Here is a 19,484-nt window from a genome sequence, read left to right on the forward strand (position 1 = left end):
GTTTCTGCATCACAATCTCTTAAAGCCATCATGCTCATGAGAAATGCAATTGCAAACACGTCCGTAGTTGATGGGTTAATATAGAACGTGTTAAGTTGCATGCTTAGAAAAAAAATTGAAGTGAAATGATGCTTGTGTTGCCTTCCCCTCTAAGATTGTGAGTGGAATGCAGTGCTGTTTTGGGAAAAGCTAAGTGGAGCCTGAAAGCGAAGCAGAGATACCACATCATTTGTTGTAATCCAATCTCTACACCTTTGGGAATTCTTTCAATCCGAATTTAGAAGGATGGAAAGCATTCACTGCACTCCACAGTCGTAATTAAATGAGTTAAATGAATTTTTCCAGCATCAATGTTGGCAATTGTCAAAATAGAGCCTGCATAATAGAAAGCAAAGAAATACAGATCACAACAATTACTAAAACGCCAAAAAAAGGCACACTGATCAGCACACAAATCGCAAGTGCTGTTTGAAACGTTCCCTTTAAACAGATTTTTTTTTAATGCCGTGTTGCGTTAGAGAGTCGGCTACCTACTAGACTCTATGGGTGAGGCGTGCATTGGTGCTGTACAAAATGGAAGGTTGCAGATGATGGAAATCTGAAAGAGGAGCAAAGCAAAAACTGGATAAACTCAGCAGGTCAGGCAGCATCTCAGGAGAGAAATAGTTAACTTTTCATGATTTTTCAGTGGAATTGACCTCACGTTCTGGGCCCTGTTGTGTGGACTGTGGTTACCAACACCTGTGCTCGGGACATCATTTTGGTCTGTGCTGGACTCGAGCTATACTGCAGCTTGAGCCAGTGCCACATGCAAAATCTACTGTTGACACAGGCTTTCATCCACTTCAATGCCACTGGACTTGATATCTGCCACTGGAACTTTTTTTTACTAGCAAGATTGCACCAGTGGGGCAGTAGTGCCACAACTTGACCATTTGGTCAAAGGATATAGTCAACTCCTCCTTTGGAGTTGTGGTACATGTTGGTAGCAGTGAAGTGAGGTGTGTTTAAATGTTTATAAGTCAGTTCTGAAAGTAGATGAGAGTGTTCAGTGCTTTTGTTATAGGGTGATCATATTTAGGGAGTCCCCTAAGTTACTGTTCAATGCTGGGTATCTGATATATATTTCAGTTGTGTCTTATTTTCGCACATCTGCTGTTTTTGAACTTTTTCCAAGATGGTATTTTCTCCTCAGTTTTGAAGATCTGAAGACTTTGACTTATGAGATAAGCATTTTTTGAAACCGCTCCCTGGCTGTAAACACCGTGCAATCCTGCAGGCTTTGACATAAAGCATAATGTTTATAGATACTTTAATGAGATGAAATCATAAAAACTGACTTCTTTATAGCATGATTCTGTGGTGATTTATAATTCCATTGCATCACATGCTTCTGCTATTGACCACTGCGCTATTAGATCCACTCAGCTTCACCTTTTGAGAAATAGTTCCTGAGCACATTGTTTTTGCAATCATTTCACTTCTGTTCACAATGTGAGAGATTATTGCATTTGAGTTGTGATTTGGTAGTCTGATTTATGTTACTACGGAATTTGCAGTGGCAACAGCAAGTCTATTAGCTTTCAGTGATATAATGGACATCTAACAGCAGCCTTCAGCATACACTGTTAACTGGGAAGTCCAGGACATTGTTGTCAGAGATTCCTGCTCCACTGCAGGCTACACTGTTCCAGTCCTCTCCTGTGGACTGAGTGTTCAAATGCCTCCTGCAGCTTTAAGTCATTGTACATTTCCATTAAGTCTACACTAAAAGAGCTGAAAATGTCAGGATGGTTGCATTCAGGATTAAGCTAGTTTTTAATGTGATGTTTATTGATCAATGAGCTCTCTGTCCCTGAAATTTACTTTCAGAGTTATGAACTCTCATTTCCTCAAGAAAATGTCTACAGGAGATTATAAAAAATACATTTGTTTTACATTTTATGTCTGTCTCAACGTATCTCCCTCTCTTCATCCAAACTGCACTTCCCAATGTTTAGCTTGCACAATTTAACTTTTTACTTATATTTACTGTTTTTCCTTCCTAATTAGCCTCTGCACATCACTGACAGGATATTTGAAGAGCTTCACTGTTATTTGCCTTTGTTCCCAGACTCCCTGTAGAGGAGATAACACTGAAACTGACCCCAAGTTCACAAACAAATATGGGTTATAGTCAGTGACGTGAGCTACTGAATCTCTTTGTTTGCTGTTAAGAGCAAAATTTTCCCAAAATTGAGTATGCTCCACGGTTTCTGAATTGGCTTGAAACCATGAGGGATTCTGAAATCTTGGCATTCCCTGGCTGTTCTTTGGGGCTACTGTGAACAACTGACATTAAAGTCTCTGCAATCTCATCAACAGTGGTTGCTGGGATCTGCAGGCTTGCAATGCCACTGAAAATCCCTATTGAACACTAATTTGAGCATTGCTCTGACATTTGGTTTATTGTGTAAGTGTATCCTTAAATAAAGTTCAATCCGTGGCTATCCCTTGTAGATTTACGCTATACTTTGTCTGCGCTACATATTTGAGATGAGCAGCTACACAATATTGCAAGACTCGTGACATACCATGGACAACAAATCACATACCCTCCAAATTATTGCTTCTAATTGAATAAACTCTGAACTGTCATGCTTTTGGCTTCCCTTTTACCAATATCTTCAGCAACCATTGTTTGATTGGACTACTGGATCACTTCCACAAACCCTTACTCTCTTCCAACCTGATTGTTCCACAGGCATGGGGCTCCATCAGTGTTGGTGTTGTGAATGGCTTCATCATGCTGCTGGTATGATAGGGTAACTCTTCGACACACAATGAAGAAGAAATGGGTTAGGAAGAATATTGCAGGCTGAATGGTCTCCTTCGGGCACAAATTGCGCAGCATTCAAAAGAGAAGAGTAGCACCTGATGAACCAGAAGCACTTCCCTGTCACTGATCTTTGTTTTGTTGTGGTTCTGTTTCAGAGGGTCTAGCGGTGGGAGTTGGCTTCGGCGCTATCGGCAAGACTGCGTCCGCGACGTTTGAGAGTGCACGGTAAGCTAGTATCCACCTTTCCCATTTTGAGGTCTTCCTCACCCACAATCAGTCAATCACACTGGAGAGGACATCATGGACTTTTGGGCCTGCCTTGTTACAGCAGTCACCTCACCTCGGTAAAGGGAATATCTGATCTTGGCTTTCAAAAGTAAGAGCAGTGGCAAAAGCAAAAACTATTTCTTCCGACCTGCTGATGGAAGGAGAGGGAGTGGTGGAGGTGAAATGACACAGTGTAGGTTGTGTTCACAGTTCGGGGCCATTACTGAGTTGACAGTTCTTTCAGGAATACATTGACACAAGTAAACCAAACTTGAAAAGCATCACCTCTAACACAGAAGACCATAAATATGCAGTGGTGGAGTCTCAGTGGATGCAGATACAGTCCTCTGTCAGATTTGATTAAAATCTTAGTGCTGTCTTTTATTGTATGGTCCTAGGATTTTGTATATTCTGATATCAAATCTTAAGCGCTCTCATTGGTGGCTATATCCCTAAGTGCCAATACTGCCTCCCTAAGCTTCTGAGACTTTCTCTTTCAGGTTATGATCAATCATGTTTTTGACCAAGTGTACCAAATATCTCCATTTATGACTTGATTTTAAGCATTGTTTGGTATTGCTCCCATGAAGTACTATGGAAAGTTTTGCCCTGTTAATGGTTCTACGCATATGCAAGATGCTGTTATAATGGAACACTGTTACTGGTACAGAAATTGCTCAGATAAAATTGAGATCTGGTCATCTTGAACCAAAAAGATTTTTAGGCCTCAGAGCCTTATAGACGCACTGAACATCAGCCTGATGTGTGACTGGCAGCTACTGTTTTTCATGTTTCTTCCCATGTGTAATGTAAGGTGCCCTCATAAAGTTAGAGAACAAAACAAAAACTATAGAGGTAAAGCATGTTTGATAGAATGGATCATCTTCATTTAATAGGCTATTTTCATGGGTTCTCTGGGACAAAAACCAGTTGTATTTAAAGAGCAAGTTTAATCCTTGGAAACTGTAAATCTTGCTCAACAACCATATCTGTGTAGAAATGCAAGGAGAGTTAAGAGTTATTTGTGCCCAGGATTCACTGTGAGAAAAGGTATGGTCTTTGCTCTGCATCTCATGACATGCCTGAGATCAATAACTCATGGAATGGCAGATTGAGCCTGTGAATGGAGCATCTCACAAACTGCGCCATGACAACACCAAACCATTTGTTAAACCAAAGTTCAAAGAATAAATGATAACTGTATCTGGCAACTACTAAATCGAAAACATTGCTAGAGTCTGACCTTTAAAACCAACTCAGAACGTTGTTCCTGGATCGAGGTCAGGTCACTCTTTGAACATCAATTCATAAGCTGTTGCAAAATAGTTTTTAATCTTTTTCACAATATATTTGGAATAATGCCTGCACAGACAGAAAATCCCCAGTCTAGACTCAGTATATTCAAGGGATGTCAATATTGTGGAACTGTGAAGGTTGCTACCATTAAAGAAGACACGTTTCAGCAACTGTACAGGATTTATCAAAACAGGATTTATCAAAACTAAAAGAACTCAGGCTGCTGTAAGTCAGAAATAAAAACAGAAATTGCTGGAAAAACTCAGCAAGCCTGGCAGTTAATGTTACAAGTAATGTTTCAAGTTTCCTGAGAACAAGATTTATGTTTATTTGAAGCTGCAATGGATGGGAAATCTTCATAGCTCACCCTTCAGTTGCAGTCCAACAGCCTACAGGATTGTCTTTCAGTGTGTAAATTTTTCAATAGTTATTGCTTACCAATTGGGTTATATGTTGCTGCAAAAGCTGAGAGCCAGATGATATAACATAAAAGTTGAGCTGTGGAACAGGCTGCCTTATTACATGAGTGAGTCTGCCTCTTTTCGTTGTCATTGGGCAGAATAACATTATTACAGCCACCTCTCCAACTGGGGACACAACGTTCAAGTTTTTAGTTGCTCAGCATTACTGTAGTGAACCCAAAACATCAAGTCAGTTAGGTTAACTGAGATGGGCAACAGAACTTCAAGTTAATCCTCTATACTTGACAGTGACTGAAATGTCCAGCATTGAACAACCTGGTGTCGGTTTCATATTTCAGAATACAGAGTCAAATTTGTCTTTTTAATGATCAGCCTGAGGTTGTCTGGTTTTCACTGTAATTGCCTCTCTACTACTAACATTGTGGACACATAAACAGTTGACAAACTATGTTTAAAGTTTCCACTGTCGCAGTTTTTTTTTAACCTTGTATTACCCTGATGGAATTTGATTTTTGGTCATGAAAATAAGATGTTTGAGGAGGTTTTATATACTCAGCTGTTGTATGCAGATGTCCTGGATGTCCTTGGATTCAGAGCAGTTGCAGCCTCATGCTTTCATCAGATTTCACGGCTTTCAGTTTCTGTAAACACTTCAATGCTACTTATGAATCTCTGAGAATAAGCAAAAAATTGACATCAGAGAGAATTTTGCTGATGATTTAACTTAACCAGCAAAAAAAGATGTGGTTGATGTCAGCCACAGTTTGAGACAGCCAAGAATAGCGAGGTTTATTGGAGCCATCTGTCTAATCCTGTGACCTAAGCTATAGACCAGCTCCCCTGTCCCCCTTGATTATAAATGCAAACCTCTTAACTTTACCAGACAAAGTTCAGAGTTAAAAATCACACAACACCAGGTTATAGTCCAACAGGTTTAACTGGAAGCACCAGCTTTTGGAGCACTGCTCCTTCATCAGGTGGTTGTGCCTGATGAAGGAATGGCGCTCCGAAAGCTAGTGCTTCCAGTTAAACCTGTTGGACTATAACCTGGTGTTGTGTGATTTTTAACTTTGTACACCCCAGTCCAACACCGGCATCTCCGAATCAAGACAAAACTCAATGTGTGACACTCAAGCAGACGTTCTCATTGACAGTAGGTGAGAGTTACACTCTGTGGTACTGTGTCTGTGATCAGCGATAAAATAACCCTCATCATAATGCAAGAAGAAGCAGTGCTGTTTCAATAATTAGACAGTTGGTTGCTACATACCCAGCATTTGAGGGAGAAGCCTGTGAATTAAGCATAAAGTAGTCCCCTGTGTACAGAAGATATTTTCAGAAGGCTATCAATTCCGGTACAGCAGTTGTAAGATGAATTTTATTATGAAGGTGTTCGCAACCTTGACTTTCTATTTTACGTCTTCGGCATGATGATAGATCTTAAGATTACGTTGTACATGAGTTATGCCACCTGTGCAACCTTCACTGTCAAATTTGAACTGTGCAGCAGGCAGCTTGTATTGTAGGGTTAGGGCACGAAGCAACATTGGATTTAGGAGCAGGATTAGGCCATTCAGCCCTTCAAAAATGCTGTGTCATGACTAATCTGATTGTAGTCTCAACCCAACTTTCTACCTGTCTGTCCCTATAGCCCTTCTTTATCAAAACTAGCTAACTTTGCCTTGAACAAACTCAATGACCCACCTTTCGCTGCTTTCTGGGAAAGAGAATTCCACAGACGAACAGCCTTCTGAGAGAACAGAATTTTCCTCACCTCTTTTTTAGCCCTGCTGTCAACTCTGATTTTTAGGGTGGCATGGTAGCTCAGTGGTTAGCACTGCTGCCCCACAGCACCAGGGACCCAAATTCAATTCCATCCTCAGGTGACTGTCTGTGTGGAGTTTGTATGTTCTCCCTCTGTGTGGGTTTCCTCCAAATGCTCCACTTTCCTCCCACAGTCCAAAGATGTGCAGGTTAGGTGGATTAGCCATTTGGAAATATGGAGTTACAAGAATAGGGCGGAGCTCTGAGTGGGAGCTCTTGGGAGTTCTGGTGCAGTCTCAATAGGCCGCATGGCCTCTCTCTGCACTGTAAGGACTCTATGATTCTTATGTTGTTCTATTCTTCTGTGGATCATTTATTATTAATCCATGACTGACCAGCATGGAAATGCAATTTGTTCTTGGATTATGGTGAGATTTTATTGCCTTGTTCATTGCTGCATTTGCCTGGAACACCAGTGAATAAAAACAGAAAGATGATTAATATCTGAACTGTATGAATTAAACTTCTCATGCTTGGAGTGGCACTCCATAGGACCTTTGTTTGCAATTGGCAGTGCAATTAAATAATCAAACCATTCTCCATAAATTACCTACGTTCTTGATCAGTGATGAATGGATCCCTAAAATGTCATTTACCAGGTATAATTACTTATTTAGAGTCCGGAGAGTTGGAATGATGTTGTTGAAAAGCTCCTCATTATCCAAGCTGGTAGTGGATTCATCATCTTCCGTGGCTGCTCTTGTGACTGAAGAGTCTGATGTGAGATGCTCATGAAGATCCAAAAACCTGGCAATCCTTGCTTTGTTGCAGTTGTTGATATTTGAGGCAAATGGTGCAGCTACACCCACCCCATCTCATCTTCCTCAGGGCCTATTGGATATTGCGACTTTTAGGTAAGTGGTCCCAGACACATGCTGAAACCAAATTCTATTGCAGTGTTTTCCCAAGACAAGTGACCAGCAGCTCTGAAGTTTGTAGGGCTCACTTGAAGTGCAGTGATATCCATTTTTAATTTCTCAGCATGATCAACTCCAATTCCTATCTGTTTGGGGGAATTGTTTGCTAGACTTTCAACAAACACCTTTTCAATTTAATTAAACAGTAAGTCACATTACCAATGTATGTAAGCATGTACTGTAACATCTACTGAGTTACAGGCAAAAACCATTCTTGGGCCTTATTCAGAAAAGTCATTTGGATTGCAAGTGAGCAATAACGCTGTTGGGTGATTAGCTTCTGGGATGTCAGTACATCTTCCTGTTCCAAGACCATTAAAAACAGGGAAATATCAATCGTCTCATTAAATCCAATGTTCAGCCCCTCTGACAGTGCAAAATAAGCATTTACAAAGCAAAGAATCTATCTGTTAAGGATTTGTTGGGTTTGATTATGGAAGTCATTTTGTGGGCATGCTTAAGACCAGCCAATCATTTTCTAACTGTGACATTTCCCCATAAAATTACAGAAAATTGTTGAGGTAAATCTTGGGAGTCGTGTGTAGAGAATGTAAAATTTGCAATTATTTCATTTTTAGCACTTGAATTAAACAGAGTACATTTCTTAATTCATAGTATTCACATTCTCAGGTTGCAAACTGTTATTGTGATCTCTCTCAATGTTTAATGAAATAATGTCCAATATACCTGATACAATTCACAACAGGAAGAAGTTTAGTGTCTGCTTCTCTCTCCCTATTCCCACAGCTCTCTGACTGTTTGCTGAGAATCTGTACATGCTTTTGAGAATTCCAATGTTTCATCATATTTACAAGATTACATTTGCAGTCAGCAGTCTGTCTGTACAGATACAACCCTCACTAGTTTCACTGTTCTCATGGCTTACTATCAATTCTACGACTTACAACTATCTAAATCTCTATCAACTGACATTAATTTTACATCATCCCCCAAGTTTGATTGTCATTAGGGCTGGGATTCTCGGTTTCTGTGCTTGAAATGGCAACAGTCATTTTTTAGGTAAAAACAATGACTGCAGATGCTGGAAATCAGATTCTGGGTTAGAGTGGTGCTGGAAAAGCACAGCAGTTCAGGCAGCATCTGAGGAGCAGGAAAATTGACGTTTCGGGCAAAAGCCCTTCATCAGGAATACAGGCAGAGTGCTTGCAGGGTGGAGAGATAAATGAGAGGGGGGTGGAGGTGGGGAGAAAGTAGCATAGACTACATTAGGTGAGTGGGGGAGGGGATGAAGGTGATAGGTCAGAGAGGAGGGTGGGGGAGGGTAACAAAGAGTACAATGGGTGGATGGGGGTGGGATGAAGGTGATAGGTCAGAGAGAAGGGTGGAGTGGATAAGTGGAAAGGAAGATAGGCAGGTAGGACAAGTCATGGCTTCAGTGTTGAGCGGGAAGTTTAGAACTGGGGTGAGGTGGGGGAAGGGGAAATGAGGAAACTGGTGAAGTCCACATTGATGCCATGGGGTTGAAGTGTTCCGAGGCGGAAGATGAGGCGTTCTTCCTCCAGGCGTCTGGTGGTGAGGGAGCAGCGGTGAAGGAGACCCAGGATCTCCATGTCCTCGGCAGAGTGGGAGGGGGAGTTGAAATGTTGGGTCACAGGGCGGTGTGGTTGATTGGTGCGGGTGTCCCAGAGATGTTCCCTAAGGGGCTCTGCTAGGAGGCGTCCAGTCTCCCCAATGTAGAGGAGACCGCATCGGGAGCAATGGATACAATAAATGATATTGGTGAATGTGCAGGTAAAACTTTGATGGATGTGAGGGAGGAGGTGTGGACGCAGGCTTTGCAATTCCTGCAGTGGCAGGGGAAGGTGCCAGGACGGGAGGGTGGGTTGTAGGGGGGGCGTGGACCTGACCAGGTAGTCACGGAGGGAATGGTCTTTGTGGAAGGCGGAAAGGGGTGGGGAGGGAAATATATCCCTGGTGGTGGGGTCCGTTTGGAGGTGGCAGAAAATTCGTCAGATGATTTGGTTTATGCGAAGGTTGGTAGGGTGGTAGGTCAGCACCAGGGAGGTTCTGTCCTTGTTACGGTTGGAGGGGTGGGGTCTGAGGGCAGAGGTGCGGGATGTGGACGAGACGCGTTGGAGGGCATCTTTAACCAAGTGGGAAGGGAAATTGCAATCTCTAAAGAAGGAGGCCATCTGGTATGTTCTGTGGTGGAACTGGTCCTCCTGGGAGCAGATATGGCAGAGGTGGAGGAATTGGGAATATGGGATGGCATTTTTGCAGGAGGTAGGGTGGGAAGAGGTGTAATCCAGGTAGCTGTGAGAGTTGGTGGGTTTGTAAAAAATGCCGGTGTCAAGTCGGTCGTCATTAATGGAGATGGAGAGGTCCAGGAAGGGGAGGGAGGTGTCAGAGAAGGTCCAGGTAAATTTAAGATCAGGGTGGACTGTGTTGGTGAAGTTGATGAGTTGCTCAACCTCCTTGTGAGAGCACGAGGTGGCGCCAATGCTGTCATCAATGTAGCAGAGGAAGAGGTGGGGAGTGGTGCTGGTGTAACTACGGAAGATGGACTGTTCTACGTAGCCAACAAAGAGACAGGCATAGCTGGGGCCCATACGGGTGCCCATGGCTACCCATTTGGTCTGGAGGAAGTGGGATGATTCGAAGGAGAAATTGTTAAGGGTGAGGACCAGTTCAGCCAAACGAATGAGAGTGTCAGTGGAAGGGTACTGTTGGGGACGTCAGGAGAGGAAGAAATGGAGGGCTTGGAGGCCTTGGTCATGGCGGATGGAGGTGTAGTGGGACTGTATATCCATGGTGAAGATGAGGCGTTGGGGGCCGGGGAAACGGAAATCTTGGAAGAGGTGGAGGGCGTGGGTGGTGTCTGGAACGCATGTGGGGAGTTCCTGGAATGGGGGGATAGGACAGTATCAGGGTAGGTGGAGGTGAGTTCAGTGGGGCAGGAGCAGGCTGAGGCAATGGGTTGGCCGGGGTGGTCAGGCTTGTGGATCTTGGGAAGGAGATAGAACCAGGCAGTGCGGGGTTCCCGGACTATGATGTTGGAAGCTGTAGGTGGGAGATCTCCTGAGGTGATGAGGTTCTGTATGGTCTGGGAGATGATGGTTTGGTGGGGGGTGGGGTCATGGTTGAGGGGGCGGTAGGAGGAGGTGTCTTTGAGTTGGCATTTGGCTTCAGCGGTGTAGAGGTCAGTGCGCCAGACTACCACTGTGCCCCTTTTATCTGCTGGCTTGATGGTGAGGGTCGGGATTGGAGCAGAGGGAGTGGAGGGTTGCACGTTGTGAGGGTGAGAGGTTGGAGTGGGGAAGGGGGGTAGACAAGTTGAGGTGGTTAATGTCCCGGCAGCAGTTGGAAATGAAGAGGTCGAGGGCGGGTAATAGGCCAGCACGGGGTGTCTAGGTGGATGGAGTGTGTTGGAGGCGGGCGAAGGGGTCCTTGGAAGGTGGGCGGGTGTCCTGATTGTTTGTCAAATCTGTAAGGATGGTGCTGAATTTCCTTGCTGTCATCAGACAGGCAGGATTGTGCAAGCGTATGTACCACTCTCAGAGCCTAATGCCTTCTCCTGACTTCACACAATTCCCTTTCAAAAACACAGTAAAATTGTCCTAGTCCCATGCAACTGCTAAAAATTGCCATTGCCTGCAGCCTGCCCCCAGTTCTTGCTCCAACTAAACCTCTCAGCCCTCCCCTTTTGCTGCACATGTGCCCTTGGTTTGCATGTATCACTCCTGCACCTCTCGTGACCTTATCCCACAACACAGGATCACCAAGGAGCTTCCTAAACTTGAGAACACAACTCTGCGCTAGACCACATTTTTATCAGCGGTAGGTTGCTTCGGCATGGTGGTTAATAGAAATGAATTATACTCTGTACTAAAATGAATAAACATTCTGCATTTATAAACAAATTACAAATTTATTTCACGTGAAATAAAGGAGGATATTAAGACATTGATTGTACATATTCTGATCTTTCTGCACTTTACGTACGATCTACAATGCACATTGATGTGTCATGTGGCTGATAAGACACGATAAGGCATGGGTTTCCATGCGACTAGGTTGATCGAGATTTGAAATTTAACTTTCCGTGCTTTCAGTTTCACGAAAACAACTTTCTTCAGAGCAATGTTTTGTGCAGTGCATTGTTGAATTGTCAAGATGGATAGTCCAACCAGCCTTCCTTGCAGCTCTGGAGAATGAATGCGTATTTTCATCAACTTTAACATGGCTGGTTGGCTGGGTTGGTTGCACAGCTGGTCTGCAATGCAGAGTGATGCCAACAGCATGGGTTCAATTGCTGCACTGCCTAAGGTTACCCTGAAGGACTGTCTTTCTCAAGCCCTCCCCTTGCCTGAGATATGGTGACCATCAGGATAAACCACCACCAGTCATCTCTGTCTGAAGAGAGAGCAGCCCTATGATCTGATGAGACTATAGCAAGATTACCTTTACCTTTGGCACAGATAAACTTCACGCACCCTGGCCTCAGAAACAGGGACATGACATTATCCCTGTTCCCTGGATAATACTCAATTGCTCCGTCGATATCACAGAAACACAATGATCACATTGCTGTTTTTGGGAGTTTGTTGTGAACTTATTGGCTGCTGCTGTTCCGAATTAGAGAGGAATCCAGAACTAGTCAACACATTTAAAAATAAGGGACCTTCTATGTAACCTCAAGATGGAGAGCAATTTCTTCTTGCATGGTCAAGTGTTCTGGGAGCTTTCTACCCCAGGAAGCAGTGGTCAAGGCCGAGTTAGATGGGTTGTTTATCAACAGGAAAGTTAAGGATTTTAAGGGATGAGTGTCAGCCATGGTGTTGAATGTTGGAGCAGGTTTGAAGGCTTGAATGATCTACTCCTGTTCTGGTTTCCTATGATAAGAGAAATATCATAATGGATAGTAAAGTGCTTTGCTATATTCTTTTCTCGTTAAGTCTTTTTTTTTCCCTATTGAGGTGAATCAAAATTTAGTGCAGTTCAAAATGGCCGCCCACTTTGGCAAACAAGCTGTTTTTGTGACATTGTCATTGACCAGTTCAACCTTTGAAAAATTCTCTGAACAACAATCAACTAATGATGAAATTACTGCGTCTCAGATCTGCTGAGGATGTCCTGGGGAATGGTCAAAGAAGCTTAAAATGACCAACCCAGGGAAAAAAAGAGGGAAAAGTAAATCTTGAAAATAATTTTGACAGTCTTTTGAAATTTGACATTCTTGCGTCTGTCCTGATGAGAGCAAGATAAAAAGTTTCAGTGGCACACGTCTCCTCTCAGCAATATCCAAGCTCTGTACTCTCAATTGCTGCTGTTGGTATGAAAATTATGGACAAAATGAATTCAGTACGTTACTCCTCAACAAGTCAGGTCAGTAAGACTGGGTGACATGGCTGAAATTTAAGTTTAGAACAAATATCAGTGAAATTACCTTGCCAAAGGGTGAGAAAGGTTCCACCAGGGTAGCTAGAATCAGTCATTAAAGGCATCATGAAATAATTTAGCAAATTAGGTCTGAGAGAAATGGCTTTCATTGGATTCAATGTCCTTCCAACTCCACCATCCCATCCTATTCTTTTGCCTTTTAACCAGCTGTTAAATATATACAAGCCACAGTTCTCAGTCTATTCATTGTTTGTACTGACATAGAGTCATAGAGATGTACAGCATGGAAACAGACCCTTCGGTCCAACCCGTCCATGCCAACCAGATATCCCAACCCAATCTAGTCCCACATCCCTGTACCCGGCCAATATCCCTCCAAACCTTTCCTATTCATATACCCATCCAAATGCCTCTTAAATGTTGCAATTGTACCAGCCTCCACCACATCCTACATGTTGCTGAAATGCAGTTTCTGTAATCTAAAGGTAACTTCCTGTAGAGCTTGCACTTATCAAACAAGTTTTTGGAAGCAGTACGCAGCAGTGGGACGGTATGTAAGTGTAAGTGTAATGCAGCTACCAAAATACAAATTGCAAAATGCTTGAGCGTATAATACTGGTGGAAGAACTACAGGCAATCTGTCTTGTTTTGGCCCTGTTTTACAGTTTTTCTGCAACAGTGTCTCTCTACCCATCTACACCCTCTTCGGGGTGGCACGCTGGCTCAGTGGTTAGCACTGCTGCCTCACAGCATCAGGGTCCCAGGTTTGATTCCAGTCTCAGGCGACTGTCTGTATGGAGTTTGCACATTCTCCCCGTGTCTGTGTGGGTTTCCTTCCACAGTCCAAAGATGTGCAGGTTAGGTGAATTGGCCATGCTAAATTGCCCATAGTGTTAGGTGCTTTGGTCAGAGGGAAATGTGTCTGGGTGGGTTGCTCTTCAGAGGGTCAATGTGGACTTGTTGGGCCGAAGGGCCTGTTTCCACACTGTAGGTAATCTAAACTAATCTAATTAATGCCCAGACCTGTCTGATTTCCCAGACAGACATCCCCATCCACATTCTGCCCAATTTAAACATTCCGTTGTGATGATTGTTACTTGAGTCATTTTCTATTAATGGCTGATTAGATTGATTTGAAAGGAGCAATTCCTCATATAAATGATTTGGGAATGTAATTAAAAGCCTGGCATTAACAATGTGGTATAAAAAATTACAGCCATCTTGCACACCCACTCTGCCTGCAATTGGCCAACTGAATGTTTAAGAAAAGTAAAAATAACGTATTGAGTAAATGTTGTTGTTTTTAATTTGTTGCAGAATGATTAATATGTTGCTGGTCGACAAAATTGTTTGTCAAATACAGGTATACTTGGTAAATACCTAAATATTGACACACCATTATATTAGGGGGGCTTTTTTTATTCTCTAGTGGGATGTGGGCATTGCTGGCTGGTCAGTTTTTTTTATTGTCCATCCTTAGTTGCTCTTCAGAAGGTGGTGGTGAGCTGCCTCATGAACTGCTATGGTCCACATACTGTATGTTGACCCACAATGCCCTTAGGGAGGGAATTCCAGGATTTTGACCCAGTGACAGTAAAGGCACGCGATATATTTCTAAGTCAGGATGGTGTGTAGTTTGGAGGGGAACTTGAAGGTGGTGGTGTTCCCATGTATCTGCTGCCCTTGTCCTTCAGATGAAAGAGGTTGTGGGCTTGGAAGGTGCTGTTTAAGGATCTTGGGTGAATTTCTGTATTGTATCTAGTTGATAGGATACACTGCTATTACTGGTGGTGGAGGGAGTGGAAATTTGTTGGTGTGGCACCAAATCAAGCAGGCTGCCTTGTCCTGGATGGTGCCAAGCTCCTTGAGTGTTGTTGGAGTTGCACTCATCTAGGCAAGTGGGGAGTATTCCATCATACTCTGACGTATGCCTTGTAGATGGTGGATAAGCTTTGTTGAGTCACAAGATAAGTTACTCACTGCAGTATTCCTAGCCTCTGACCTCCTCTTGTGGCCACTGTATTTATGTAGTGAGTCCAGTTGAGCTTCTGATCAATGGTAACCTCCAGGATATTGATAGTGGGGGATTCAGTGATGGTAACACCATTGAATGTCAAGGAGCGATGGTCAAGTGCCCAGCATTTGTGTGGTGCACATGTTACTTGCCACTTGTCAGCCCAAACCAGATCCAGAAAATTATTAAAATATATCTTTCTGACTATTTACAGACAAAAAGTCACTGAAAAATAGTGGTTTGATGAGTATATTTGCTGCCTCCTGTGGGGGAGCTAATGACACTTGTTTCCAAAAAAGGTTCTGGAAATGAATTTGATCTTGTGGTCATAAGGGTACTGATAGGTATATTTTGTAAAATTTTAGACAATCTTTGTTGTTAAATTTGCGCCAACTACTGTGCCCCAGTCCAACTAGAAAGTAACTTCATATGTTTTTAAAAGTCATTGTATGTGTTTCAAACTTCAACTTGAGGATTGACATGAAGGAAATGACACTTTTTCTTTCCCTGAGAAACCCATTTTCCAGTTGTATTCCTCAAACTTCCTGTTCTTGAATATGTGAATGATTAGGTTTTAAAGCATTGTTTTGAAATGGCATGATTTAAAGCACTGCTATATCATACTGATTTCATGGTAGACTTCACATTTGGTAATCTGCAGATGTCTTTGAGCAGTAACCTGGACTGGGCAGAGGGCACTTTTCAAAATTGGGGTAATTGGCTCCAGAATTGTTGATTTGTGTCTAATTGCAAAAGCTTGAGCCCACAAAGCTAAAGGTTATATTTTCGTGCTGTAAAGTAAGACTACTCAGCTTTACTTTGTTCATGCTGCACCACATGCTGTGGATAGGTCAGATCTAGAAGAACCATCATCTCATTAAGGAGCATTTGGGAGATGGCCATTTGATCCTGCTGCAAAATCTGACTGTATCTTGAAGCCACAGCTTTATTACTTACTGTTGCATCTTTCTTTTACAATCACAAGAAAGGCCTTGTGATAATAGACAATAGGTGCAGGAGTAGGCCATTCAGCCCTTCGAGCCTGCACTGCCAATACTCCTTCATGGTAATGCAATACTCCACATTTTGTAATGGGACATTTTCCTTCCTCAGACTGTCTTTTCGAAAGCACACCCTAAGCTGCAAGCATCAACCTCATTAATTGATGTGTTGAAACCATTCATGTGTGACTCTACATCTTAAATGAAGAATTGCCAATCCATGGTGCTCAGAAGAGTTTAGATTGAAACATAAGATTCTAACTTTGCCAGGCAGATGAGATGTAAGGAGGATGTTTTCCCCAGCTGAGGAGTCAAGAGTCAGGGGTCACAGTGTCATTTAGGACTAATATGAAAAAGAAACTGCTTCACTCAGTCAATCTGTGGAATTCTCTACCACAGAAGACAGTGAAGGCCAAATGGATATATTCATAAAGAGATCAACGGGACAGCACAGTGGCTCAGTGGTTAGCACTGCTACCTCACAGCGCCAGGGACCCAGGTTCGATTGCAGCCTCGGGTGACTGTCTGTGTACAGGATGCACATTCTCCCCGTGTCTGTGTGTGTTTCCTCCAGGTGCTCCGGTTTCCTCCCACACTCCAAAGATGTGCAGTTTAGGTGGATTCGCCATGCTAAATTGTGATAGGTGCATTAGTCAGGCGTAAATATAGGGGAATGGGTCTGGGTGGGTTACTCTTCGGAGGGTCGGTGTGGACTTGTAGGACTGAAAGGCCTGTTTTCATACTGTAGGGAATCTAATTTAATAATTGTTTAGATATAAATGCATTGGGAGTATGGAGACAAAGTGGGGATAGAGGATCAGCCATGATCATATTAAATAGTAGAGCAGTCTCGATGGGCTGAGTGGTCTATTCCAGCTCTTCATTTCTATGAGATTCAGGCTGACTCACCGGAGTCAAAGAACTATTATCAAAAATTGCTTCCAAAATTTTGCCTTGTTTATTTCCATCAAAGAAAATGTTGCAGTTTTTCCAAACCGTAAGGACGATCATTGGAAAAAAATGTATTTTTTGGAAGATGAGAGGCGCAGTACTTTTGCCTTTTTGGCAATTCTTTCCATGTACAATCATCGAAATGCCCACCTTAATACTAGTCTGTGACATAGTTATCGTTCTCCCCTTCCTTCACAGTCATTCCTGCGTTGTCAATCCTTCAAACTCACTGGCTTGGGAGATAGTCTGTCATTCCTGCTTACTCAGGTGATGCTCCATTCCCCATGCTGTGCCGTTATCAACTTGCACTTCCAGCAGGTTATGATAAGAAGCTTTTTTGAGCGGAAGGATGCAGGAAACATTTAACTCATGGTACAGTATACTGTATACTGAGTTAAAAATCACACAACACCAGGTTATAGTCCAACAGTGTGCTTCCAGTTAAACCTGTTGGACTACAACCTGGTGTTGTGTGATTTTTAACTTTGTACACCTCAGTCCAACACCGGCATCTCCAAATCCTGTATACTGAGATTCCCTGCTTCAGGAAAACCTGTCCAAAGGTTTTCTCCTCAATGCAGCTGCTTACATTTTAAGTGCATGGATCTCTGAACCTATTGTTCAGAGATTCCACATGTCCCATTCTGATTGTCCATTGCAGAATACCAAAGTGCATGGAATAGCTAAGTTACCACAGTCTGAATGGACAATAGGGCTGCTCTCCATTTAAACAGAGAGATGAATGGAGCTGTATTAACCTGAAGGTCACCACCCCTCATGTGAGGGGAGAGGTTGAGAAGGAGAGTCCTTTAAGGTAACCTCAGGCAGTGCAGAAATTGAACCCACTGCTAACATTGCTTTGTATCGTAAACTGGCCATCCAGCCAACTGAGCTAAGTGACCTCCTTCATGGAATAGGAATAATCATTCAAATGAGCAAAATGTGGAAAGTTAAAGGACATCATGAGTTTTGTGCCAGGAGTTAAACACATAAAAATGGTGCCATATGTTGTCATCACTTTTAAATGTCCAATGTTTACAAAGGAGTTGTTAAGGGAATAGAGTATTAATTTAAGCAGATGTTTGCCTAATCCTGTGATTTGAATTTTTGCATTCTAATTTCCCTATTCAAACTGTGATATTGGCCCAGGAAGTGGCATTTAATTGCCTGAAATGTTGTGCACACCATGGTGCTTCCATTACACAATGCTGCTGTTTGCAAATCTGTTTGTTGAGAACAATGGATGGTAGATTAGTTCAGACTTGCAAGAAAATCAAATAATGACAAAAGCTAATGGAATAAAATGTTGTCAGGTGGCTGTTGAAGCGGTGCGGTGATGAAAACTCCAGCATCATCCATGTTTACAGAGCTGAAATGCAATAAAAATAAATAATTTAGCTGCTGAACTCGGAACGTTACCAAAGTAATACAAAATAGATTCCTTGTAAAGCTAGTTGTTTTCATTCGGTTAGAATAACTCCAGACCCAATGCAGTAATATTGAAGTCCTTCTGAATATTGCAGACAAAGCAGTTTCTCTTACAATCTCAGTGCCACCCTCATTCACAGATTTGTGATGTTTTAGTGTTTGCAATGCTAAATTACAATAAATTCCACTTGCACTACTTAATTCCCTGAGAGTCACATTCCAGTGGCAATCATCTACTGAAAGGTCAGGATGGCTCGCTGCCTATCAATTTGCTTCTAATCTGGTTGATTTCTATTAAATGGCATGGTTACAAGTTCTAAATCATTGTGGTTGTCAACAGCAGACTCTGTGGCTGTCAAGGATTGGCATCGGGAAAGGAAGGGATGCAATTTGTCAAGCCTTTCTTTTATCCTTATGACTAGTTGTCACTTCTGGAAACTGTTGTTTTATTTTCTGAACTAGTGTTCTTGTTTTGTCTTCATTCTATACTTGCTGCGGTTTCGAAACTGTGTGTGGTGTTTCTCATGCTAACTGCAACTCATTGGGAATTGGGTGAAGTCTCCACAAACTCATTCCACACAGGAGTTCAAAGCCAGCGGGGGGGGGGAAGGGGGGGGGGGGAGCGGGGGGGGGGGGGGGGGGGAGCGGGGAGGGGGGGAGGGGGGGAGAGACTTTCATTCACAAGTGTGGCTGGATTCAAAGCCAGGTCCAGTCTGTGACTTAATCCAGTGGTGGTGTTAATGGGGACGCTGGGCCATTCGTATTGCTAGCACTGAGTATGTAGTAGCACCGCGGACGGATAAAAGAAATCCTGTACCTGTCATTGAGAACACTGAACTTAATAAATCGAAGTAAATGGCTAGATTGTAATTTCTTTTAAAATGGATGCCCAACTGGATTTAATCCTAAAGACCAAAAATTCCTTTTAATCCTTAAAACATGATTTTAACCCAAAAACAAACTCAAAACTCATTGAGAATTCAAATATGTTTAAAATAAACAGAGATATAAATAATAATAGTTAGTTAAGCCCAAAATGTATGCGAATCATGCATTTATGCAACCAAACCTTCTCAGTTTTAATATAGAATATGTATCTGTAACTAAAATTATTGACCATCTTTTTCTTACATTTGAATAATTTTGACAAGATGATCCAAAAGGATAAGAAGCATTCTTATCATG

The 19,484-nt window shown here is 42.6% G+C and overlaps 1 protein-coding gene across 4 annotated transcripts in view; it reads left to right on the forward strand.

Annotated features, from left to right (window-relative positions):
* Positions 1 to 19,484, forward strand: part of slc39a11 (solute carrier family 39, member 11) — a 728,791-nt gene that overhangs the window by 482,950 nt on the left and 226,357 nt on the right. For all 4 annotated transcript variants that reach the window (XM_088000669.1, XM_043714886.2, XM_043714887.2 and 1 more), the window contains one exon: positions 2,974 to 3,043. In XM_088000669.1, the coding sequence (XP_087856795.1) occupies positions 2,974 to 3,043 (70 nt within the window). The remainder of the gene's footprint in view (positions 1 to 2,973; positions 3,044 to 19,484) is intronic.

The sequence above is a fragment of the Chiloscyllium plagiosum genome, unplaced genomic scaffold (assembly GCF_037043375.1).
Source record: "Chiloscyllium plagiosum isolate Xiang-an unplaced genomic scaffold, Cpla_swu_hap1 HiC_scaffold_25, whole genome shotgun sequence".
Lineage (NCBI taxonomy): Eukaryota > Metazoa > Chordata > Chondrichthyes > Orectolobiformes > Hemiscylliidae > Chiloscyllium > Chiloscyllium plagiosum.